The sequence below is a fragment of the Oenanthe melanoleuca genome, chromosome 26, assembly GCF_029582105.1.
Source record: "Oenanthe melanoleuca isolate GR-GAL-2019-014 chromosome 26, OMel1.0, whole genome shotgun sequence".
Taxonomy (NCBI): Eukaryota; Metazoa; Chordata; class Aves; order Passeriformes; family Muscicapidae; genus Oenanthe; species Oenanthe melanoleuca.
The window spans coordinates 5,906,737-5,931,001 of record NC_079359.1 but is presented as its reverse complement, the minus strand read 5'-3'; the positions used below and the strand labels follow the sequence as shown (position 1 = coordinate 5,931,001).

At 60.6% G+C, this 24,265-nt stretch overlaps 2 protein-coding genes across 4 annotated transcripts; both read right to left on the bottom strand.

The window, feature by feature from the left end:
• Window positions 1–1,130: 1,130 nt before the first annotated feature.
• Window positions 1,131–8,951, bottom strand: SARS1 (seryl-tRNA synthetase 1). The gene is made up of 11 exons (XM_056511321.1): window positions 8,746–8,951; window positions 6,503–6,573; window positions 6,261–6,341; window positions 5,577–5,735; window positions 4,982–5,125; window positions 4,539–4,694; window positions 3,669–3,890; window positions 2,870–2,999; window positions 1,825–1,982; window positions 1,618–1,747; window positions 1,131–1,544 (listed from the first exon to the last, which is right to left on the bottom strand). The coding sequence occupies exons 1-11, from the start codon at window positions 8,933–8,935 to the stop codon at window positions 1,390–1,392; spliced, it is 1,596 nt and encodes a 531-aa protein (XP_056367296.1). The 5' UTR covers window positions 8,936–8,951; the 3' UTR covers window positions 1,131–1,389.
• Window positions 8,952–9,708: 757 nt separating this feature from the next.
• ELAPOR1 (endosome-lysosome associated apoptosis and autophagy regulator 1) lies at window positions 9,709–24,124 on the bottom strand. Of its 3 annotated transcripts, none has more exons than XM_056511491.1 (22): window positions 21,986–24,124; window positions 19,781–19,901; window positions 18,498–18,690; window positions 17,245–17,392; window positions 16,658–16,738; window positions 16,305–16,410; window positions 16,078–16,227; window positions 15,635–15,723; window positions 15,383–15,560; window positions 14,679–14,807; window positions 14,506–14,596; window positions 14,309–14,414; window positions 14,096–14,233; window positions 13,739–13,993; window positions 12,965–13,138; window positions 12,118–12,283; window positions 11,608–11,704; window positions 11,430–11,531; window positions 10,777–10,903; window positions 10,530–10,708; window positions 10,279–10,444; window positions 9,709–10,086 (listed from the first exon to the last, which is right to left on the bottom strand). In XM_056511491.1, exons 1-22 carry the CDS (start codon window positions 22,574–22,576, stop codon window positions 9,970–9,972), a joined length of 3,504 nt encoding a protein of 1,167 aa, XP_056367466.1. In that variant the 5' UTR covers window positions 22,577–24,124; the 3' UTR covers window positions 9,709–9,969. The 3 variants fall into 3 exon arrangements, with proteins under 3 accessions (XP_056367466.1, XP_056367467.1, XP_056367468.1); XM_056511492.1 differs by having other exon boundaries at window positions 9,709–10,038; XM_056511493.1 differs by lacking the exon at window positions 10,530–10,708 and having other exon boundaries at window positions 9,998–10,086.
• Between the last annotated feature and the right edge of the window lie 141 nt (window positions 24,125–24,265).

Below are 24,265 nucleotides of genomic sequence, written 5' to 3'. Positions count from 1 at the left end.
CGCGGGGGCAGCGAGCGCGCACCGCGCGCCGGCTTCGCACGCTCGTGCGAGGTGCACACCTGTGAGGGGCCTTGCACGCACCTGTGCATTGCAGGCACCCGCGGTGCACGCGCAGGGAACACGCACGTCGCTCACGCAGGGCACACAGGCACCAGCGAGCACGTGCGACATGGGAACCACGTATGTGACATACAGAGCACATGTGAAGCACATACAGAGCACACCCGTGAGACTAGGGTACGTGTGTGATGCAGCACAGAGAGCATGTATGTAGACACACAGCACGCGTGTGGCACATATAGCACGTGTGACTACTCACGCGCCCCAAGCCCCCCGTATCCCAGCCGCCAGCCGTGACTCCACACACGGGAGTTCGAGTCCCCTCACTCCATGGCACCCCCCACCCGATCCCCGGGCTCGTCCCACCGCACCAGGACCGGGGGCAATGGAACAGACTGCGAGCGACTGGACCAGGCTGAGAGTGACTGATGATGCTGGGGGGCACTGGGACAGCCTGGGAGGGACTGGGGATGCTGGGGGACACTCAGACAGACTGGGAGGGACTGGAGAAGCCAGACGGGGGCGGATCCTGGTGGTCCGTGGGTGCTGCCCCTCCCTGCCCCCCAAGCCGGCGCCGGTCCCAGGGCGTGGGTGCAGGCAGGCGGCTTGGAGTCGGGCTCCCCCCCGGCGGAACGGGTCCGACGGGTACCGGGGAGGGGCCCCCCAGTGCCGGGGCGGCGCTTCGAGCGCCGGAACCCCTCGCCTTCGCCGGGGGCTCCGGTGACTCACTGGGCCGCTCCCCGCCGGTTCCACCCGACACCCATGGCCCAGCCGGGGGTTTCCCACGCACAAGCAGCGGGCGACAGCCGCGTGGGGATAGAAGAGAGCAACCCTCCCCCGTGTCACCGCACCTCGGGGGCGGGGGGCGCTGAGCAGCAGCTGGGGCTGAGGCTGGGGGCCTCTGCCCCACTTTGCATCACAAAGGGGCTTTGTCTGGGGCTTTGTGTGGGGCTGGCAGGAGGGAGGGAGGGAGAAGCGGGGAGGGGAGTGCGGGGGTGGGGGGAAGGGTGGTGTGTCACGGAGACACCTCCCCGGGCTGGACCACCCCCCTCCCTCCAAGACCACACAGCTCAACAACTCGGCTTTATTTTGGATGGAGGAGGGACATGTTACGTGGGCACGGGGGTCCCCAGCACCACTCAGCACGAGGGATACATGGAGGATCCTAGCCCCACTCAGCAGGGTAGCGGAGACACACACGGAGAGGAGCAGCGCCCTGACAGTTCTCTGTGGCACAGGAGGGACAGATGGTGACTCCCCTCCAAGGCAAAGATGATGGTGAGATGACTTAGGAGGTGCCCGAAGTCCTTGGAGTGCAGGGGGACCCCCTCAGACCTCCATGTTCTTCATCTGCTCCTCTAGCACCTGGTCACGTCCCCCCCCTGCCTTCTTCTTGCCCCTCCCTTCCTGCTGCTTCTTCTGCTTCTTGGAGAGCTCCTGCTCAATGGGAGCTGGCTTGACGAACGGAATCAGCTCCCGCAGGTCTGGGAAGACAAGGGACTGCTGTTACCCCCTGGCCAAGGAGAGGAGGACGGGGAGGGCACGGGGGGATGTTACCTGGGGGCATGAAGTTCTGGAGCTTCTCAGGGATGCGGATGCCTTCAGGGGTCTGGTGGTTCTCCAGGATGGCGCAGATGGTACGGGTGGTAGCACACATGGTGGCATTCAGCATGTGCACAAACTCTACCTGTGGCAGGGGGACACGTGTGACATGGGGAAAGCAAAGGAACACAGGAAGGATCGCGCATGCCCCACTAGCTTCACCTTGTCCATCATCTTCTTGGTCTGGCCGTAGCGGATGCGCAGGCGCCGGGCCTGGTAGTCAGTGCAGTTGGAACAGGAGACGAGCTCGCGGAAGGCGCCAGAGCCAGGGAACCAGGCCTCCAGATCCAGTTTTTTGCTGGCTGCGTGGTTCAGGGATCCTGGAGGGGGGACAGTGCTGAGTAGGGGGTCCCACTGCCATCCTGAATTTGCCTATCCTGGGACGGAATGTAGGCTGAAGCCTCCAAAGTCACTCCCGCAGCTTGGTGCCAATCCAACATGGGTTCCTGCTCTGCCACAGTGATGTGGGGCCACCTCTCAGCCACGTAAATATGGGGTCCCCGCTTGGCCACAGGGTCAACAAGCCACAAGCTGTTTGGTCATGGGGACGCAGGGGTGTGGAGTCCTGCCTGGACTTAAGGATGGGGAACTCCTGCTCAGCCGCAGGACATGGGGCTCCTTCTGGGCCATGGGGATGTGGGGGTCCCGTTTGGTCACAGGAATGTGGGGGTCCCTCTCAGCCATGTGGATGTGAGATTCCCATCCAGCTACGGGAACATGGGGCTCTTTCTCAGCCACATGGCCATGGACTCCCCACTTGACTATGGGGAGATGGGATTACACCATGGGGATCTGGGATTCCTGCTTGGCCACAGGGATGAGGGATTCCCGCTCAACTGTGGGGATGTGGAGTTACCACTTGGCTGTGGGAATGTGGGGTTCTTACTCTGCCAAGGGGATAAAGGGGTCCCCCCACTCAGCCACAGGGAGCTTTTAAATAAGACCTTTTTCCTGTAAGCATTTCCAGGAGGAGCTGGGACACTCCAACTGTCCCTCTGGAAAGGACAGCAGGGACAATCCAGCACAGCAGTGCCCACATCTGCTCCCATGGACCCAGAGCAAGGCTGGGAATTCCACAGAAAACAGAATGTCCCCTTCTCCTCCTCCTCCTCTGGCTAGGGAGAGCAATGAGCCAGGGACAAGAAACTGCCATGCTGGGAATCAGGTCAGGGCCCCCCTCAACCCCCTGTTGCACAGGAGCCCCTACCTGAGACAATGTTGACGATGTGGTAGGGAATCCCAAGGGACTGGTAGAATTCTTCAGCTGTGGCCATCATCTCCTCAAATATCTCCCAGGATTTGTTGTCGTGGGGAGAGGAGTAGACAAACTGCTCAATCTGCAGGAGAAGGAATTCCACAGTGGCACCAGGTATAGCTCCAGTTCCCACTGGAACTCCACGGCAACATTGGGTACAGTCCAAATTCCAACTGGAACCCCACAGTGACACCCAGTACACCCTAAATTCCCACTGAAAACCTGCGGTGACACTGGGTATAGCCCAAAGTCCCATCAGAACCCCATAGCAATACCTGGAACGCCTCAAATTGCTGCTGGTACATCATGGTGATCCCAGGTACACTCCAAATTCTCATCAGAATACCACAGTGACACCTGCTACATCCTGAATTGCCACTGGAACATTGCATGACATTGGGTACATCCCAAATTCCCATTGAGAACACTGCAGCTGACATCAGGTACATCCCCATGGTGACCCCCCCTGTATATTCCTGCTAGAATCCCACAGTGACACCAGGTACACCCTGAATTCCCACTGGAACCCCATAGTGATATGGGGTATACACCCCAATTTCCTGCTGGAACACCATGGGGACAGTGGGTACCCCCTGAATTCCTGCTGGGTACGCTGCAGTGGCACTGGATACACCATGAATTCCCACGGGAACATGCTGAGTTCCTAGTGGAACCCCACAGCGATGCTGGGTACACTCTGAATTCCCACTGGAACCTCACGGCAGCCCTCGGTACACCCCTGCTCCCTCACCTTCTCGAACTGGTGGACGCGGAAGATGCCGCGGGTGTCCCGGCCGTGGGACCCCACCTCCTGGCGGAAGCAGGTGCTGAGCCCCGCGTACTTGAGGGGCAGGTCCTCGGGCCGCAGCCACTCGTCGCGGTGCAGGGCGGCGATCGGCTGCTCAGACGTGGCGATCAGGTACTTCTCATCGATGGAGCTGTCCTCCGCCCGCTCGCTGCCCTTCCCGATCACCTGCAGGGAACATGAGCCACCGGCCCCTTCCAGCTGCTCCTGCACCTCCGGGAACCAGCAGGGAGGTTTTCCAGGGCTGCATGGTTTAGGAATTCATCACAGAAGTTTGTTGGTCCTTCAAAGGGGCTGATGGCAGGGACAAGTCACCCGTACCACCCGTGGAGATGGACCCCAGAGATGAGCCACCTCCTTTTCATGTCATCATCATCACAAGCCACCTCCTTGTCAACTCATCACCATCATGTGGCTCCCAGAAACATGAACCCCAGAAATAAGCCAGGTCCTTGTAACCACATGGAGAGCTGACTCTGGAGGCCAGCCATCTCCTTGTCACCTCATGGCCATCAGAGTGTGTCAACCATGGAGATGGACCTAAGATGAGCCACCTCCTTGTCACTGCAGCATCACCATGAAGTGTTTCCCATGGAGGTGGACCCCCCCCCCCCCCCCAAGGTAACATCATCACTATCACAACGTGGAGATGGATCCCAAGGAGAGGGGAAGGAACCACTGCTACCATTTCTGCCACTACCACTTCCAAAAGCACAGCCTTGCCAGGGCAGAGGGGACCCTGCTGCCTCCCTCCCCACAGCCCCATGGGGGTGGCTCGCTCCCAAGTCCAGCCCCAAATCCAGAGCAACCTCTTACCTTGTAAAGCTCCTCATCAAACTGGCTGAGCTGCGCCACCTCCTGCATCACCTCCTTGCGCATGAAGAAGGGGGTGTACACCGGGGTGTACCCCCGGGCACGGAGGCTCTGCAGCGCGTACTGGATCAGCGCCTGTTCCAGGAACACCAGCGGGCCCTGGCAACAAGGGTTACACTGCCTGTCACACACACACCCCGCTGGGCCACCCCTCCTTGCTCAGATGGCCCAGCAGACATGGAGCTCACAGAGCTGCAAGGGCTGCCAGGCTCAGCGTCACCCCTGACTGCGGCAGGAACGGACCCTGATGCACTGCTGTGGTCAGAGTTCACCCCACACCCCCGCGATGAAGGCTCCCATCATTCATCCCAGGGGAGGAGAGCCCAAGGCCCCTGTCCCTCCTTGTTCCCCTCTGAACTTGATCATTCCAGGGTCACAGCTCTCACCTTAAGGAAATAGCCACGGCTGCCAGCCACCACAGCGCCCTTTTCCCCCTCATAGCCATCCACCATCACCACCAGATCCACATGGGAATACTTCTTCCTGCAGCTGCAGTCACCCCACACCCGCTCCACCTTGTTGTCCACATCCTGCAGGAACATGGAGAAAAGAGGAGCAGGAGCCTATCACCTCCTCAGTGACCCAGAACGCTGTGATATCAGTCTCTGAACCACACTGGGCCCACTTTGGGAACTCAGACTCCAGCCTGTAGCTTATTGTGCAGCCATCTGGCAGCGAGCCTGGCCCAGTTGTGCACCCCTTGGCAAAATATTCCCGCGGGATGAATGGAGGCAGTGGAGGGAGACCCCGTCCCTACCACAGGAAGCATCTTTCCCATGAATTCCCCCAACAATGGTGTGCCCAGTGTTGTCTGAGCTGCTCTTTGTCTGATCTGGGTGGAAAATGCCAGTTTGTCATGCAGATTTCCCTCACCCGCCCACCCAGCTGGGCTGGGGGGATACCCTGCTGGGAGCCCCCTGCTTCCCACTGTGAGCCTCCTGGCTCCACTGACCCAACCCCACCTCACTTCCCATGTCCCACCTCGTTGTTGCTAATGGGCACAGAGGGGTGGAGGAGGTTCCCAATCTCCCGGAGGCTCTCAAAGCGCTCAGCCTCCAGTCGCAGGCGCTCAGAGTCGCATTCCAGGATCGCCTCATCAATGAGCAGCCGAACTTTCTTTATCTGGCATACCTGGAGACTCTGCAGAGAGACCCCTGCATGAGGTGGGGAGGGAGAAGACCACCAGGAAGAGGGGCCTGCTCACCCAGCACAGGGAATCCTGGGCCCAGCATGGTGAATTCCAGACCCTCCACAGATGCTGGAGTGAGTCCCTGGGCTGGACACACTCAAGAACAGCCTGAAGGAATAAAGGGGTGACAAGCTGTGCTCTGGAGGGCCTGAGCTGCTCCCATGACAGCCAGCACTGCACTCATTAACCAGGGTGACTACTGAACTGGGATGGAAATAGGCAGAGAGGGACACACTGAGGCTGTTCAAATTCCCAGGGATGAGCCTTTGACTGACACAGGGCGATGCTGGGGAGATCAAGGACACCAAGGAAGAGTTAGTTTTTGCTGGTGTGGGACTGGGAGATAAAGGATCCTTCCAGCTGGGGCATCAGGCAGTCCGCCCTCATTTGGTGGGCACTTCAGGCCACCAATCTGGGCAATTCCAGGCAAAGCTCTGGACAAACTCTAGGTACAGTAGAGGGAGTTGGGGTCTTACCCCCAGGACATCAGCTGTGAGCTCATCCAGATTCTGTGCACTCTCTGGTACTGATTCATCCGTCCCTACTGACTCCTTTTTCTGCAGCAGAAAAAAAAACCCTACTAGAGTTAAAGAGTAAAATTCCAGGGGGAAAACATCCCTCAGTGACACAAGGGAGAGGCTGGAGGGCTGGGAGAGGAAAAGATGTCACAGGTTGGTGATGTTCCACCAGGAGGTGACCCAGGGCACTCATGCCCCACCTTCATCTTGTCCCCAATGGTTTTGCTGCACAGGTTCTTCAGCTTGTTCAGGTTATCGGCACGAAACCTGCCTGCAAAGGAAGGCAGAGGCTGTCACCTGGAGTGAAGAACGGCTGGGGCCCCCATCTGGTGCAGAGAGCTGATATGGAGCCCCCACAGAAGCAGCAGCGGGGGTGGCAGTCCCAGGAATACCCACAGGCACCAGCCCTGGGGTTTTTGGGAGGACAGAGCTTGATCATGCGGAGCAGAGCCACAGGGAATAGGGATGTCACTGGAAAACACCTGGAGTGACATTGCCCTGGGACCCCCATGCCAGGCAGGAAACCCCCATGACATGCTGGGACCCCGCTGGGATGGGACACCCCAATTCTAAGATGAGAACCCCACACTGGGATTTCCCATGCTGGGCTGGGACCCCCACATTGGGATAGGACCTCTGCACTGGGAGCCCCATGACGGGATGGGTTCCCCCCACACTGGGCTGAAAGTCCCATGCCAGTCTGCATGCCAGGCTGGAAACCATGCACTGGAATGGATCTCCACCCCATGCTAGGATCCCCCACATTGGGCTGCCACCTTCATGCTGGACTGGGAACCCCACCCGGTCAAGATGGGAATCCTTCCACCAGGTTGGGACCCTCATACCAGGATGGGATCTAGTCAGGATGGGACTACATCGGCACAGGACCTCCATACTGCACTGGGACCTCCCCAATGCTGGGCTAGGACCCTCGTGTTGGGATGGGACCCCCCACACCAGGGTAAGACCTGCCTCCCTCCCCTGCCCCATGCTGCAGTGGAAACCCCATGACAGGACAGGACCGCCCCTCCTCAGGCTCAGAGCCCACTCATGCTGGGACCCCCCTCACACTGCACTGGGACCCCATATTGTGATGAGACCCCTCCGTCAGCGGGACGGGATTGCTAAGGACTGAGCAGATTCTGGGATCTGAGGCCACAGTGAGGAGATTCAGGGGGTGATGGATGGAGGGGGGTGGAGCATGACCCCAGGGCGAGGGAAGGGCAGAGCCCAGGACCCGGGGCACTCAAACTGGGGACACCGAACGCCGAGAACGTGACACCCCAGTGGGAGGGATCAGTCCCCAGGGGATCCAGAGCCAGGGAACACGCAGCAGGAGAGCACGGGCTCCACGGCATCGGCGCCGCGGGATTGCATCAGCCAGCGCGTCCCACCAGCCTTCGTCACCCTGTCGCCTCCTGCAGCCACCCGCCATTGTCCAACACCGGCGACATTGTCCCGGCGACACAGGGCCCGCGGGAAGGGGGCTGGTAAGCGCGCTGGGTGATCCCGAGTGATGAAACGCTCTGGGATAAAACGAGGACGCGGCCGGAGCCAAGGACGCCCGGGCAAGATCCCACGAGGACATCAAGGAGAATGGATGAAAGGGGAGCCGCAAGCGCCGCTTTAATCCCGCAGCGGCTGGGGTGCCCTGGGAACGGCGGGGTTTAGGGGTACCCACTCCTCCCGCCGCCCTCCAGCTCCTCTCCACATCCGAGCTGACCCCACTGATCCAGCTGGATGCGGATCCCGCTGCCCCATATCCCGCCGGGAGCCACGGGGAGGTAGCTCCTGCCCCCCCAAGCCATCCAGGCGTGGGTGTACCCCAAGTCTGGGGGTGGCACTGCCTTGGATCCTCCCCGCCCAGCTGGATCCTGCGGCAGTGCAGGGACGGGATCCCTGGGGATCGCAATGGGACGGAATCCATGTGCGGGCTAAGGGAACCTAGGCTCTGCCCCTCAGCCTGGGAACGGGGAAGGCGGGTCTAGTGGGAGAACTTCTCCCACCTCAATCCCTGGGACTGGGGGAGAGGGGGATGCACAAGCCGTCGGTCTCTGCTGTGATCTACCCAGAGAATCCAGTGCCAGAGGGCAGTGACCCACCGAAGTGATCCCCGAGGGCTCCCGAGGGGAGGGATCACTAAGCAGCTGGGGAGGGTGCCAAAGACTCCCCCAAAGGTCACCCCATCTCAGCGAGGAGGTTCAGGGGTCAGTGTGGGGGTCGGCTCCAGGCCCTCGGGAGGAAGGGAGAGCGGGAGAGAGGGACGCCTAGGAGATCCCCCATCCCCGAGGAGAGGCGATGGTGAGGGGGTCCCATTGCCTGCGGACCCACCAGGGTGGGGGGGAAAGGCAGCGGGAGGGGGACACATGCCCGCGTGTGACAAGGGGGTGCCAAGCCCTCGGGGTCCCCCAGCCCAGAGGTTCCCTCCCCCCCAGCCACGTACACCTCCGCCAGGCGCCGTCCGCTCGCACCAGCGCATCCACCAGCGCGGGGTCCTTGAAGCGCTTGCGCTGCATGTCCCGCACCATGGCCGGGTCGCCGCCCTTGTCGGCGCGGAACAGATCCAGGTCCAGCACCATGACTGCGGGCGGCTGCGGCGGCGCCGGGAGCGCGGGGACGGCTGCTCCGCGCATGCGCGGGAAGAGGCGGGGCCGCGGCAGCGCCCCCTGCTGGTCGGAGGTGGCACAGCGGGACGGGAGCGCTGCGTGCGGAAGGGCGGGGGAAGGGCGGGAGCGATCCGGAGGGTCCGGGGGGGTCTGCGCACCCCTGAGCCCCGCCAACGGGAGGCACGGGCAGGGCGGGAGGACTGGGGTATCGGGAAGGTATGAGAGGGTTTGGGGAGGATATGGGGGGGTCTGGAGGGGACCGAGCAGTCCGAGCATCCTTGAGCCCCCCTGCCAGAGGGGTCTCCGCGGTTCTGCCCTCGCACCCCTCGCATCCCTGGGGTTCCTCAGCCACATCCCAGAGATACTGGGATACTCGGGTGGGCTCTGGGGATCCGAGGACGCCTTGCACCCCAGTTGTTCACGGGGGTCCCAAGGGATGCCCCCCACGCCTCTCTGCAGCACCCCATGGCATGACTGTGGCTGTCCATGGCACCACATGTCACTCCATGTCACTCCACTGTCCCCTCCTTGGGGGTCCCGGCGGGGTCCTGGTGCCTCGACCCATGTGGAGGACCCAATAACCCTTCTCTCATGAGGGGGTGTGCAGACGGAGGTCAAAGTTCCACTGCTCCTCCACGTCTGCACCCCCACCCCACCCCTAGGCACCCAATCCCACGCGTGTGACACCCTGCACACACCCCCACACCCCCCCCCCCCACCCATTTTGGGTGCCCACGCTCAGCTCCGCGCAGCCCCTATGCGTGTCCCCCCTCCCCAGTTTGCCCACACACAAGGAGCCCTTATACAAACCCCACTCCTGTATTTGGCATTTTTAGGTGCTCGGGATGGAGGACATGGGGAGGGGGCACACACATACAAAAGCCGTAACGAAGCTCCGGTCCGAAGCGGGTTCCTAAGGCCACGCTGGAGGGGCGGGGGGTGCGCCGTGAGTACCCCCCCTTCCCTTCACAGCTGCCCGGGGGCGGGGTATCCGTGGGTGCCCCTCTGCCCTCTCACAGCTCCTGGGAGGACTGGGGGATGCGAAGGTGACCCCCGTGCTATTACAGCTCCTGATTGGTGCTGCTGGATGAGGTCTTGAGCGGGACCGAGTCGAATCCATCCGGCATCCGCTGTGGGGTGGGGAAATTGAGGCACGCAGCCCTCCTGTGGTGGGGAAACTGAGGCACGGAGTCCCCGGGGTGGGGAAACTGAGGCACGCAGCCCCTCTTGGAGTGGGGAAACTGAGGCATGGAGCCCCCCCCGCCCCCGGGGTGGGGAATTGAGGCGGACCATCCTCAAATCCCACCCGCACCATGGCTTGTCCGGTGGCTACTCCAGGGTTGTTTCCATCCCCCCACCCCACCCCTCACCTTGGCCGTCAGGGCTTTAAGTTTTCCAAAAAGTGACATTTCGGTGGCAAAGAGCAGCTCGTCCTCCGCGTCTTCCCCCTCCATGATGGCGCAGCTGTCGGGCGATGTCGCGTCGCTCTCCCGGGCCGCCGCGTCCATCACCAGCTTGGAATATTTGTATTCCAACCTGGGAATGCAGGCGGTGCCGTCACCCCCGCCATAAGAGTGCTAGCTAGCCCCCGTGTCCCCAAATCCCTCCACCAACTGCTCACTTTTGAGTCTTTTTCCAGAAATAAGCGGCGAGCGCGGCCAGCAAGACGGCCACGCACGTCCCAGTGGAAATTCCCACTTTTAGCCAAAAGTCCACGCTGCGGCACGCCTGGATCACCTGCGGCGGCAGGGCGTCCCCGCCGTGGCACAGCCGGGGCTCCCGCCACACGTAGGTGGTTTTCTGGTGGGGAGGAAAGGGGGCTCAGGGGCCGCAGGAGCCGCAGCCCAGCCCGGAGCCCGGGGCGGTACCTGAACGCCGCCGATACAGGCGCTGACGATGGGGCGGTGGTGGGAGCTGGAGCAGCGGGGACATCCCTCGGCCGTCACCCATAGGAAATGGAAGGTGCAGCCGTCGCAGGTGCCCTCGGGGCATTTGCTGGGGAGGGGCAAAAAGGGTGGGGCTCACGTGCTGGTGACACTCCAAAGTGGAGTGTACAGCCAAGGTGACACCTCAGGGTCAGGACACCATGACAGCGGTATTCCCACAGTGGAGCACCCCAAAGAACTATCTACCCATGACAGCAGGAGACCTTGGGGCTCCCCAAACTTCCCCCGAGGTCTCCTTTGTTCCACTGCCAACCTGAGAACACGCAGGGCGCCTGACACAGCCAGGATGACACCTCAGGGTAAGGGACACTGACACCATGTCAATGTCGTCCCCAAAGCAAAGCACCTCAGGGACACGTCCACCCATGGCAGCAGGAGATGTTTGGATCTAAGCCCCCCTCGGTGGTCCCCATTGTCCCATCCCACCCACCTGGGAACAGCCAGGGTGATACCTCAGAGTGAGGGACACTGAGAGTTGTGTCTCCAAAGTGAAGCACCCCAGGGATGTGCCCAGCCCTGACAGTGAGAGATGCTTGGGTCATGCAAAAACCCCAGTGCCAGTGTCCCCTCCCCACCTGGGGACAGCCAAGGTGCCAGTGCCAAGGTGCAGGGGATCACAGCGCAGGCGGATGGTGGTGGCCCGGCCACCACTGCAGGGCTGTGTCATGTCGTTGGACCTGCCAAGGGACATGGGGAGTCAGGAGGATAGTGGGAGCACTGTGTGGGTGTCATCCCCCTATCACCTGCCTGCACCTGAAGAAGAAGATGATGTCAGGCAGGTCAGGGTGGCCGGGGGGGAAGAGCTCTGGGGGAGACACGATGCTGTCCAGCACAGAGCTGGTGGTGACACCTGCGGGGAGAGAGGGGTGTCTCCAGTCCCACCAGTGTTCCCATCCCAGTGTGTCCCAGTACTAGCGTCCCAGTGCCACCAGGATATCCCAAGTCCCGGAGTAGGCCTGGAGAGCCTGGACAAACTGAGAGCCACTGGAGTAGGCTACTCTCTGTTCCACCCATGTGTTCCAGTGCCACTGGGATGTCCTGGTCCCTGTCCTGCTAGGGCGTCCCAGTCTCAACAAGGTGTCCCACTCTCAGTGCCACAAGGGTGCCCCAGTCTCTGTCCCACACGTGTCCCAGTCCCACTGGGGTGTCCCAGTGTTGGTGTGCCCGTGCCACCAAGGTGTTCCAGTGTCTGTCTCGCCTATGTTTCTCAGTGACCCCGGGGTGTCCCAGTGCCCCAGGGTGCCCCCCCCACCCCCCACTCACCCAGCAGGTGGTCACCCAGGCTAATGGGCTGAGAAGACACAGCTGCACGGGCACCGGTGACGTCAGGGGGCACCAGGATGGCCTGGCACACGTAAGAGGTGACCACACGGGCAGGGCCCCCCCGACCTGCCGTCACATTGTCAGCACATGAGGCCATCTTCCTGCCCTGGAGGGACACACATGGCACACGTGTGTGAGGTGGGAATGTGTGTACAAGGGACTGGCATCTGTGTGTCCAGGGCTGTAGGTGTACAGGTGTGGCTGCACAAGTGTCCACATGTGTTTGCAGGAGTGTTCACATGTGTCTGCACAACTGTGCAGATGTGTGTGTGTGTGACATGTGACTGCACAAGTATGTGTGTGTGTGCAGGTGTGACTGCATGTAGACATGTATTTGCACACTTGTATGTGTGAATGTGTGTTTGTATACATGTCCTTGTTTTTGCATGACTACAAGCACATATGCACGTGTGCCCTTGTCTACCCACCTGCATGCCCCGGTCCCATCCACATGCCCAGGTGTGTGCCATGTTTGTACTCGTGCCTGTGAGTGGACACACATCCCCATGCGTGCTCATGTTTGCACTCATGTACCCATGACCACCCACCCATGAGCCCAGGTGTGTTCCCATACATGCATACATGTTCCTGTGCCCTTTTGTGTGTGCCCTTGTGTGCCTTCCCAGGTGTGCTCTTGTGTCCGCACGCATGTTTCCATGATCTTCTGCCCACATGTGCCCACTCTCCTGAGTGCCCACCCACGTGCCCATGTTTGCACTTTTGTGCCTGTGCCCACCCCCGGGTGTGTTCCCACGTGTGCAGGTGTGTTTGCCCACACAGGTCTCACCTGGTGTCCGCAGAGGCTAAGGCGGAAGTGGTGGCTGTAGGGCAGCCCCTTGGGGGTGAAGCTGGGTCCGGTGCCCACCCCGGCACCCATGCCCAGGGACGGGAACTCAAAGTGCAGCATCCGGCCTGGCAGTGCCAGTGCCAGGCTGCAGTTGTTGTAGCATAGCGACCGCAGCTGGCAACAGGGACAGGCAGCTCAGGGACGGCCGTGCCACCCACTGGGGACACCCTTGTGGGGACTCTGGAGAGCTGGAACCACCCCTCAAAGACAGCAGGGCCATGGTGGCACCCACCAGGGTCACCCACTGCCATGCACCGGTGTCAGATACTGTCACCCATCTGGGGTGGCTGGGATTAAATGGTGTCATCTCACTGGGGACAGGTGGGGGACTGGCATTGCCCACCCAGGATTAGACACTGTCACCCACCTTGTCACCCACCCAGGATGGCCACAGGGCTGAAAATGGCCAAGGAGGGCAGGCATCACCCACCCAGGGTCAGAACACTGTCACCCACGCCGCCACCCATCCTGTCACCCATCCAAAATGGCTGTAAGGGGCTGGTGTCACCTCTGTGGGGACACAGAGTCATGCACCCAGGATGACTCGGGGAGCTGGTATCACCCCCCCGTGACGGTGTCACCCTCCTGGTGCTAGTCAGTGCCACCATCTGGGACATTCTGGATGTGAGGGAGCTTGACGTCACTCCTCTGGGACCCTTGGATCACCCATGGGGACACTTAGGGACACTTGGACCCCCTGCTACCCCAAGTTACCTGGTTGCTGCATGTGCCAGGGCCACAGGGGTGGCAGGTGGGTGTCCCATCGGAGGGGTGACCCTGCAGGTAGGTGCCAGGTGGGCAGGGCTGGCAGGTGCCCGAGCTAGGGTCCACAGCACTGCCAGGGGAACATGGGGCACAGGACCCAGTGGGCTGGGGGGCACAGCGGCGGCAGAAGGAGGCCACCCCCCCCTGCACGTTGGTGACGTTGATGCTGTACAGCTTGGCCACATCGTTGGTGAACCGCCGGCCCTGGCACCAAGAGCACCATCATCATCTGCCCCCTGCCCCCCACCTGAGCCCCCAAAGTGGGGGCTCTCCAGTCCTCCCAAAGCACGGCCCCCTGTCCCTCACCGCCTCGTGGTAGGGGGTGCGCTGGAAGGCCCAGGTGAAGCTCATGGTCGCGTTCTTCTCTACCAGGTAGGTGTAGGATTGTTTCCCTGTGGAGCCTGTCCATGTCTCCACGGGAGTGTTGGTGCGTGAGTTGACACCCTATGGGGACAGGGGGATGGTGGCACCACCCAAATTCACTGTGTCCCTCCCAAACTGCTGTGTCTCCCCACTCACCACCATAAAGTAGAGTTCACAGCCAACGCTGCACAGTGTCTCGAAAACAAAGGTGATCCTGCCCACCTCTCTGCTCTCTGTGTCCTCCAGCACTGGGCTTGGAGGGCTAGGGACAGCGTGGGGACACTGCTAGCTCTGCCCCATGGCTGCATCCCCCCTGCCCCCTGGGGACACCCTTGTGGTGGTCTCCACCTCACCTGAAGCCAGGGACCACCAGTGTGAGGATCATGAAATCGCTGTCAGAGGCTCCAGGTGCCGTGTAAATGTAGTCCCCAGCTACCTCCCAGCCTGCAGGGATGCAGTGACACTCAGAGGGGTTCCTGGCAGTCCCCCGGCAGGGGACAGGGAAGGGACAGCCCTCTGCCACTACCTGCAATGCCCTTGTACTCGAAGTTGATGCCACTGAGCACGGTGGTCTCCATGTTGGGGGGCAGCACGTTCCACCACTTGTACTCGAAGCCCAGCGCTGGCTCAGTGCCCTCTGGGCAGCTGAGGCAGGCTGGGAACAGGAGGCAACAGTCCTACACAGGGGTGGCACTCACCTCCCCATCTGTTAGCTTGGGGTGCCCTGCTTACCCCTTGAGGCCAGTGATGGGGACAGGAGGGGACAGCCCTGCACTAGAGTGGTACCACATTCCCCTCCCTGCAGCTTGGGGTGCCCTGGTAACCTTGGGGACAATGATGGAGACAGGAGAGGACAGCTCTGTACTGTGGCACTCACCTTCCCCTGGCAGCTCCAGGGATCCCAGTTACTTCTTGAGGACAATAACTGGGATGTTCTTACTGGATACATAGGGACAGCCCTGCACCACGGTGGTACCAACTTTCTCTCTGTCAGCTTGGGGTGCCATGGTCACCACTTAGGAACAATGACAGGGACAGGATGAGACAACAGTGCACCTCCCCCTGGCGGCCCCAGGGACCCCAGTTACTCCCTGGGTACAGTGATGAGGGTGTCCTTACTGGAGCCATGGGGACAGGAGGGGACAATCCTGCACTAGAGTGGCACCCACCTTTCCCCCGACAGCTCAGGCTGCCCCAGTCACACTCTGGAAACAATGACGGTCGCCTTACCGGAGCCGTTGGAATAGAAGCCATAGGGACAGGGCTGGCAGGTGCTGCCGTTGCCTTTGGCGAAGCCAGGGTTGCAGGGGGGGCACCGGGTCTTGATCCCCGAGGGTGGCAGCCGGGTGGCCTGCGGCAGCTCCTCGCTGCAGATCTTGGGCTCTGCCCACTTGTACATCAGCTGAGTCTGCTCGGGGGAGCGAGTGAGCCGGTGGGCACACCGAGGGACAGGAGGACCACCCCGGGGTGCCCCCGCATTACCTCCCCGTCGGCGTCGCAGGCCGTGTGGGTATAGAAGAAATCCTTGTCCGTGCAGGGGGGGCGAGGTTTGCAGGACCCCGAGCCGGGCTCTGCCGAGGGGGACGCGGCGGGTGAGCCAGCACAGCCCGGGGACCCCAGCGCTGTTCCCACCACGCAAGGGGTCCCTGTCTTCCCTCCCAGCCAAGGGGTAGTGGATGCTCCCTACTCCCCACATCATCTCTCCCTCCCCCAGGCCACTCCTGCAGCGCTGAGTGCGGAGACAAAGGGACCCCTAAGGGTGTCCCCCGTCACTAGCATAGGTGTCAGGTTTGTGAAGGGCCTCAAAACTCTCCCCCACGGGGATGTTCGGTCACCCATGCTTCCCACACCATCCTTCCCTTTGCCAGGGCCACACACTAGAGGGACAGCTCTGGGAGGGGGGAGCCCCAAGTGTCCCCTCTCACCGGCGTAGGTGTCGGGGTCGCAGGGCTGGCAGGCGGTGGCCCCTTTGCCGGAGAAGGTGTCGGCGGGACAGGGCTGGCAGGCGGTGGAGCCGGCGGCGGGGGCGAAGGTGCCGGGCTTGCAGGGGAAGCACTCGGAAGTGAAAGCCACCCCTGGGAGCGGGAGGACACTCAGGTAGCGGGGAGGGGAGTGCGCGACCCCCGAGACCCCCCTTCCTGCCCCCACCCACCTGTAATGCCGATGTTCCTCACCAGCACCGGTTTAGGCACCTTGGACCAGACGGAGAAGGCGGTGGTCCGCCAGTACAGCACATTGTTCCCGCGGCTCAGCTCCACCTGGGAGAAGGATGCCACGGGACTGGGTAATCCCACCGCCAGGGATGGGTTTGGCTCTATGGGAGGGGGATCCCGCTGCCGAGGAGGGGGCTGGCACCAGTGGAGGGGGTGGGTGACACCCCCGTCTGTCACCACCCGTCGCCCTCTCCTCAGCCTCGTGGAGCATCTTGATCCCACGGGAGGGACAAGAGGCGCCGGGGCACACCGAGGGACTTCTCCCTGGTGTCATCTCCCGCCGAACACTCACGCTGTGGAATTCCCAGCCCTTCTCTGTCGTCCGCATCCAGCGGGACTCCTCCATCGTGGGCTGGCACTGGTCGTTCTGCACCTTCAGGGAGAGTGTCAGGGACTCCATGTTCACAGGGACCCCCCCATGTCCCCAGAGACACGCCCTATGCTCCCAGGGACCTTAGCATATTCCTAGGGACCCCTCCTTATTTCTCCATGAACCACTGCCATGTTCCATGGGGCTCCCCACATGTCACCAGGGTCCCGTCTCATGTCCCCAGGGACCCCTCCCATATCCTCACGATCCCCTTCCCCATGTCCCCAGACACCCTTGTCACATCACCACATCCCCCTCAGGGACTCCTCCCATGTCCCCAGGGACCCTTGCCATGGCCCCAGGAACTCCTCCCATGTCCCTAGGGACAAATATCATGTTCCCAGGGACCCGTGAGGAATCACAGGGACCTTTCTCATGTACCTAGGGACCCCTTCATGTCAGCTAGGACCCCCTCCCACATTCCAGTGGACCCCTCCATGTCCCAAGGGACCAATCCCTTGCCCCCAACGACCTTCCATGCCCCCTCCACCCCTGCCCCTGTCACCCACGAAGAATTCAAAGACGATGGTGCTGTCAGGGTAGATGTACTCGAAGGTCACAGTCCCCGACTGCTTGAGGCTCACAGCATACATGAGGGTGGCTGTGCACTCATCCGTGTTGGAGGCCACGTAGTCCCCCAGTGGCACCCACGTTGACCTGGGGCAAATGACATGGCCCCGGGGACCCAGTCATCACTCTCAGCCCCGCAGTGGGCAGGACAGGGATTGTAGGGACAGCTGAGAGGGTCCTCAGGAAGCAGGAGGGGGAAATGTGGGGCACAGGGACTTAGGGACATGGCAAGGTGTGGTGGCTAGACACATGTCCCTGGAGAATCCCCTGGCCTCCTGAGAGCTATATGGACTGCAAGAAGAGAGTGGGGGCTCCCTGTTCTGGGAAGGTGGCTGGATAAGCAACATGCTGCTGGGAGTAGGGAATGGCTGAGAGTGCCATCAATGGAGCAGTGCAGTGGTGCCAGTAAACTGAGGGTTTGGTGGTTTTTGGTACAGCTGCGAGGGTTTCATGGTTATTGGTACAATCAGGAAGGTTCAAAAGCTGCCAGTACATCTGGGACAGTTTGGTGGCTGTTGGCATAACCAGGAGGGTTTGGTGGCTGCTGGTACAAATGGGAGAGCTCAGTGGTGTAGTACAACCAGGAGGGTTTGGTGGCTGTCAGTATATCTGGGATGGTTTCATGGTTGCTGATACAACTGGGAGGGCTTGGCAGCTGCTGGTGCAACTGAGAGGCCTTGATGGCTGTGGTACAAGTAGGAGGTTTTGGTGGCTGCTGGTACAACCAGCTGGTGTGAGGTTTAATGGCTGTGGAACACCTGTGAGGGTCTGGTGGCTGCCAGCACAACCAAAAGAGCTCAGAGGTTGCCAGTGATGATCAGAGGGCTGTGGTGGTAAGTAAAGGCACTGGCTGGTGGCACAGGGGTGTGGAGACCCCTCTGGGTGCTGTAGAGACCCCCATAGGTGCTGAGGGGACCTCCATCTCTGAGGAATGCTGATGTGGGCGTACCATGGGGTTGGGGTCCTGCCACTTTGGGGGGGTGTTCCCTTGCTGTGACCAGGGTGCCCTTGTAACGCCCTGCTGGTGTCACCTCCCAGGGCAGGATGACAGAAGGGTGTCGGGGCAGCCAGGTGCTGTGGATGCACAGGGTGACACAGAGGTGTCACACTCATCCTGCTCGCTGTGCCCCACATCCAGTCCTGACATGCCAGGTGCCTGTGCTGGCACACAGCCAGCGACCCAGTGACTCACGCTGTGCAGTTCTCTGCCACATCGCCAAAGCTGTCATCCACCTCCAGGTTGGTGGCCACATTGGCAAAGCCATGGGGCACCTCGTCCCACTCATCGAAGCGGACACCGGTTCCCAGCGAGTAAGTGCCCGCAGCACAGGGCCGACACATCTGTGTCTGCATCTCCAGGAACTCGCCCGCCTTGCAGGAGAATGCTGCCAGTGGAGACAGGGGCACAGGGCGTGGTGGGTTACCCCCCGATCCCCTGCTGCTGCTACAGCCTCATCACCCTCAGTTCTGCATTTCCAAGTGCTCCCAGGTGGTGGAGGTGCTGGGATCCCCCATTCTGACCATCCCCCAAAGACAACTGCCCCATCCATGAGTTTTGGTACCTGATGCCCAGCTCTGCCCAATCCAGGCAGGATGTAACCCTCTGCCATGGAGCCAGGGCACCCCCAAGGTTTGGGGCTGTGTGTTTGGGATTCCCATCCTGCTCATCTCATCGTGGTCAGTGAGTTTGTGTGAGAGGGATTCTTATCTTGGTCATCCCATCCTGGTGCATGTGTGCAATGGGGAGATTTCCATCCAAGTGTGTGTGGTGGGATTTCCATGGCTCTCATTCCATTTGGTGACTATGTGTGATTCCCATCCTATCCTCATGCATGTGTATGATTTCTGTCCCTCTTATCCCATCCTAGTGCCTGTGTGTGTGGGATTCCCATCCCATCCCAGTATGTGTGTGGGATTTCCATCTCTCTCATCCCATCCTGGTGAGTGAGTGTGTGAGGGGGATTCTCATCCTGTCCTGCTGCCTGTGTAGAATGAGGGGATTTCCTTCCCAGTGTGTGTGTGATTCCCATCCCTGTCATCCCATTCCATGATGGTATGTGTGATTTCCATCCCATCTCATCCATATGTGCATGTGATTCTAATCTGCCTCATCCCATCCCAATACCTGTATGTGTGTGGTTCCCATCCCTCTCATCCCATCCCTGTGCCTGTGTACGTGATTCTCATCCCACACTATTCTGGTGTGGTATGTGATTTCCATCCCTTTCATCCCATCCCAGGCAGTCTGTGTCTATTCAATCCCATCCCATCTCAGTGTTTGTAGTTCTTCTGCCATCCCATTCCGGAGGGATTCCCGTCCCACTGATCCCATTCCATCTCCTGTTACTGCCTGCACTGAAGCCAACAATGGCTGTGCTTGTCTCCCTGCTCTCTCCTTCCCCTCAACCTCATTTCCCATCCCTGCCATTCCCACCCCTCAAGCTGACCCCATCCCCTTCCTGGTTGGAAACTCACAGCACTCAGTGCCTCTGACAGGGTCAGGCAGGCCAGTGCAGAGTCCAGGTGTGTGTGGTACAGCCACCCTCCAGCGTGAGCCTGAGCTGTCACACGCTGTGTACTCATAGTGGTACTCGGACTGCAGGAGACACAAAGGGAACATGGGGGGCAGTTACACCCCGAGACCTCCCGAGCTGCCCCCACATCCTGTGCTCCCTGAGAGGGATTGCCCCCTGGGCCCAGCTGTGCCCAGGGACAGTTTTGAGTTAAGGTGTGGCAATATCCTGTGGTGCCCAGGGCCTGGTGAGGGGGGCTTGGGATGGTGCTCAGGGTGCAGGGGATACTGGGGTGAGAAGGAGTTCAGTGTGGGGGGATGCTGGGAAATGGGGATAATTTGGGTAGGAGATGCTCTGGATTGAGGGGAGCTGGGGAATAGGGGGATGCTGAGTGGGGGAGGTCAGTGTGGGAGGATGCTGAGAAATGGGGGTGCTGTGGGTGAGGGGATGATCTGGCTGGGGCTGCCCAGGAGCCTCAGAGCAGCAGCAGTCCTGCACCTCCTCTCTGGCGTGGGAGTGAACCCCTGTGCCTCCACCGTGCTCTTGGGAGCACATGGCACTGTCATGCCCTCGGTGTGCCTTTGGGTGGCTGTGACACACTTTGCTCATCAAAGTGGCACAACCCGGATATGGCCTGAGAGCCTCCCAGGCATAGGGGAGAGAGCAGGGGGGACTAGGAGGAACTGGGAAAGGCTGGGGACAGCAGGGGCACCGTGACCCCTCCATCCTGCCAGCTGCGCCAAGCTGGGACTGGCTTAAGGCTGGCGAGGTGACACCAGGGACAGATGGCGTGGGCAGGGTGAAGGCCACATCTGTGGTGGTGTTGGGGTTTAGGTACAGGGGGACCTCCCCACCCCCTCGCAGCAGCTCTGGGGTTTCAGAGCCGGTGCTGGGTCTTCATGCTCCCAGTGGCTGCTGGAGCGTGGCAGGTTGATGAGAAAACAACTGCTTTGATGTTCCTGTCAGCTGGAAATGCAGCAATGGGTGGGGGGGGGGGGATGGGGGGTGTGGGGAGGAAAGAAGGATTGGACAGGTAAAAGTGGGGTGAAGAAGAAAAGGTGGAGACAGAGAGATGACTGCAGCAACCCCTGCCCATGTACAAGGCAGCATGGAGCCCCCCCTGGCCCTGGGACAGAGACACAGAGGAAGGTCCCCACCACCCTAGGGGTACCCAGAAGGTCACCCCAACTTTCAGCAGCCCTGAACTACTACATTGTTCTCAGTACTGAGGGATTCCCTTGGGGAGAGGGTATTTTTTCTCTCTTCCTAAACTTTTCCAGGTTTTTATTAAATCTACATAAATTGACCTAATTCAGCCCCTGGGGGTGGAGGGCACCCCAAACTGCCACTTTCACTCTGCTTTGGCCAGGGGAGGGAGAAGGGCTGTCTGTCCCTAGTGAAGGACAGGGGACAATCCCTCAGGGGGACTGATCACTCCTGGGGCAGATGCCAGCCCCAGTCTATTGTTTCTAGCTCCGGATCATGGAACACGGACAAAAATAATTGGATCACAACAACAAAAAAAAAAAAAAAAAAAAAAAAAAAAAAAAAAAATTCCTGGCCCAGATTAAAAGCAGCTGCAGGTCTGAGGAGGGGGGAAGAAATTGGAGGGGACCAGGACAAGACGGACAACCCAGGGAAAGTATTTGGGGGTTCACTCACTGTCCCCAAAGTGGACAGATCCTGGTGAGTGTCAGTTTTCCATCACAGGATACTTTGGCCACCGTGTGCTGGGCTGGGAAATGCCCGTGGCTATTGGGACTGTGCCCCCCACTCCTTGTCACCACCCCCCCAGCAGCACTCAGGGAGGGTTTGGGGAGACCCCAATGTGTCTATGGGGTAGGGACTTGGGGATGATGATGGGGTGACGCCAGCTGGGGTCTCCAAGGAGACCCTCGGGGACTGGCCGAGCCCTTGGAAGCAATGCCCCCTCCCCGGGCCCCCAGGAAGTCGGCCAGTCTCTCCTTGCTATAGGAGACGCCGCACCCCCGGTGCCACCGGGACCCCCGACCCCAATCTGTCCTCCCCCATCCCATACGGAGCGGCCTCCACGTGCTCCGGGACTCCGTTTCATCGCTGAGCGCGGGGAATTTGGGGGTGGTCGTATGGTGGTAGCGGTGTGTTACCGGTTGCGCTCCCCCGCCCACGCCATTCCCGGTGTCGGTACCTCCTTGCAGACGTGTAGCTGCTCCCCGGTGCGTCCCGGCGATACGGTGACGGCCAGACACAGCGCCAGCGGCATCCACTGGGCTCCGGTACCGGCCATGGCGGCGGCAACGGCGGCGGCAACGGCGGCAGCTCGGCCGGTGCGAGCACCGGCGCCGCGGCCCCGCCCCCGGCAACGGCCCGGCCTCCGCGCACCTGCCGCCACCTGCCCCCGCCCCGGGAACAGCGCCGGCATCGCCCCCGGCAACGGGAATAGCACCGGGAGCGGCACTGCGCATCGCCCAGAACGGGCACCGGGAGCGGAACCCTTGGAACGACACGGGGCATCACCCCAGGGAGCGGGAATGGGCAACGGATCACGAACAGACCCCCCTGGAACGGCAGCCAGCATTGCCTCCGGGAACGCTTCCCTTGAGAACGGCACCGGGAATCGGCATCGAGAATGGGAATGGTGCCGGGAATAGAGACATGGGAATGGAACTCCCAGGAACGGCACGCCCAAAATTATACCCGGGAACAGAACCGGGGACAGGACTCCAGGAACGGTATCCCGAGATTGGCGCCGGCCATAGACACTGTGAGTGTTACCCATGAAAATGGCACAGGGAATCCATCATCCTTGGGAGTGAGAAACGGGACTGGGAACGTAATCCCCGGAATGCACCCCCGGCAACGGCATCGGGATCTCTTCCCTGGGAAGGGAATCGGGACTGTTATTCCAGGAAGAGCACTGGAACCGTCTCGGGGCATCACAATCCCGTCTCCCCGGAGCAGCCCCTTCTCCTGCCCTCCCGGAGCTGGGGGTGAACCGGGACTTGGCGAGGGAGGGTCGTGAGCCCCCCGGAGCCACCTTCACCGCCCCGGGAGTTGTGTCCCACTCGTGTGCCCCCCCGGCTGTCCTCACAGACCTGGGCCAGCCCCACTGCACTGGGGACAGGACAGGGGACACATGTGGCTGCATATTCTGGACATGGGGGACACAAGGGACATAGCAGGTACAGGGGATATAGGAACACAGGGGACACAGGAACATCAGGGACACTGGGTACAGAGCTGGTACAGGGACACAGGAGGATTGAGGACACAGGACAAGGGGAATACAGGGAATACAGAACACAGAATACACAGGATATTGGCACATGAGGGATGGAGGGACACAGGAACACAGCTGATATGGGGCTAGAGGGACACTGGTACACAGGGAGCACACGAAACACAGGGAGCTGGGGGACGTAGGGGGACATGAAGGATATAGGCAGTATAGGAACACAAGGGACATGGAGGGCACAGCTGATATGGTGACACAGGGACATGGGGAATGTGGGCATATGGAGGCCACAGTCACATGAGGACATGGGGGACAGAGCTGCTAAGGCAACACAGAGGTCCCAGCTCTGGTGACACAGGGTCACCCAGTGATTTGGGGGACACAGGTGACACTTGCCCATCTGTGGTGGCACAGGGATGTCAGCAAGTACCATGGACACACAGGGACACAACCACAGTAAGGAATTGTGCCTGTCCCCATGGCAGCATGGGGACAACCCCATGCCTGCTATGCCACAGCTGGAGACAGTGGCATGGAGTGGCCATGCCTCACAGCATCTGCAGTATCACCTTGGCAGATGAAGCCTGACAGGTACCATCAAGCTGGTGATCTCCTCAGTGTCCCCACAGCAGGGCCACCATAAGCAGCCACCACAGCTGCTTCTCCCAGTAATGCCAGAATCACTGCTGCTCCTTCATCTCCACAGCCATCCCTTTTCTCCTCTACGGCTGTCCTCTCAAGCCTATCCTCTTGTCACCACTGTAGCCACCCCTTGGTCACCCACCCTACTGTCCCCTTGTCATGACCACGGCCATCCTCCAGTGCTCACCATGGCCACCCTCTCATTACCAGCACAACTGTACTCGTCTCCACTGTGGCTGTCCCCTGGTTATCATCACAGCTTTGTCAGCACCATGGCCATTCCCCAGTCATCACCGTGGTTGTCCCCTTGTGGCCATCCTCTTGTCACCACCACGGCTATTCCCATCACCACACACGCCCAATAAAACAGAAGCCATGTTCATGGTCACACAAAGTGTTGTATGGACTCATAGGTCTCATTAGAGTCCGCAGGGCTAGCAGGCTCCGTGCCCAGCACACATGGCACGGTAGCAACAGAGTCCCGCGCTTGGCCTTTGTGCCCCACACAACGGCAGGCCCCGGTGAACGCCTCCCAGCATGGCACGGAGCGTGCAGGGCCCTGCAAGGCTGGCGCAGACCCCTGCAAAGCCC

What these genes read in the sequence shown, in the direction of transcription:
- SARS1 (XM_056511321.1), bottom strand. Translation starts at nt 8,935, where the DNA reads ATGCGCGGAGCAGCCGTCCCCGCGCTCCCGGCGCCGCCGCAGCCGCCC. An exon ending in TTGATGAGGAGCTTTACAAG is followed by an intron (nt 3,891 to 4,538) that starts GTAAGAGGTTGC and finishes TGTTCCCTGCAG; the next exon opens with GTGATCGGGAAGGGCAGCGA. An exon ending in CATCGTCAACATTGTCTCAG is followed by an intron (nt 1,983 to 2,869) that starts GTAGGGGCTCCT and finishes TCCCCCCTCCAG; the next exon opens with GATCCCTGAACCACGCAGCC.
- ELAPOR1 (XM_056511491.1), bottom strand. Translation starts at nt 22,576, where the DNA reads ATGGGTAACACTCACAGTGTCTATGGCCGGCGCCAATCTCGGGATACC. An exon ending in GTGGCAGAGAACTGCACAGC is followed by an intron (nt 17,393 to 18,497) that starts GTGAGTCACTGG and finishes CATTTGCCCCAG; the next exon opens with GTCAACGTGGGTGCCACTGG. An exon ending in CCTGGGTGACCACCTGCTGG is followed by an intron (nt 11,705 to 12,117) that starts GTGAGTGGGGGG and finishes CTCTCCCCGCAG; the next exon opens with GTGTCACCACCAGCTCTGTG.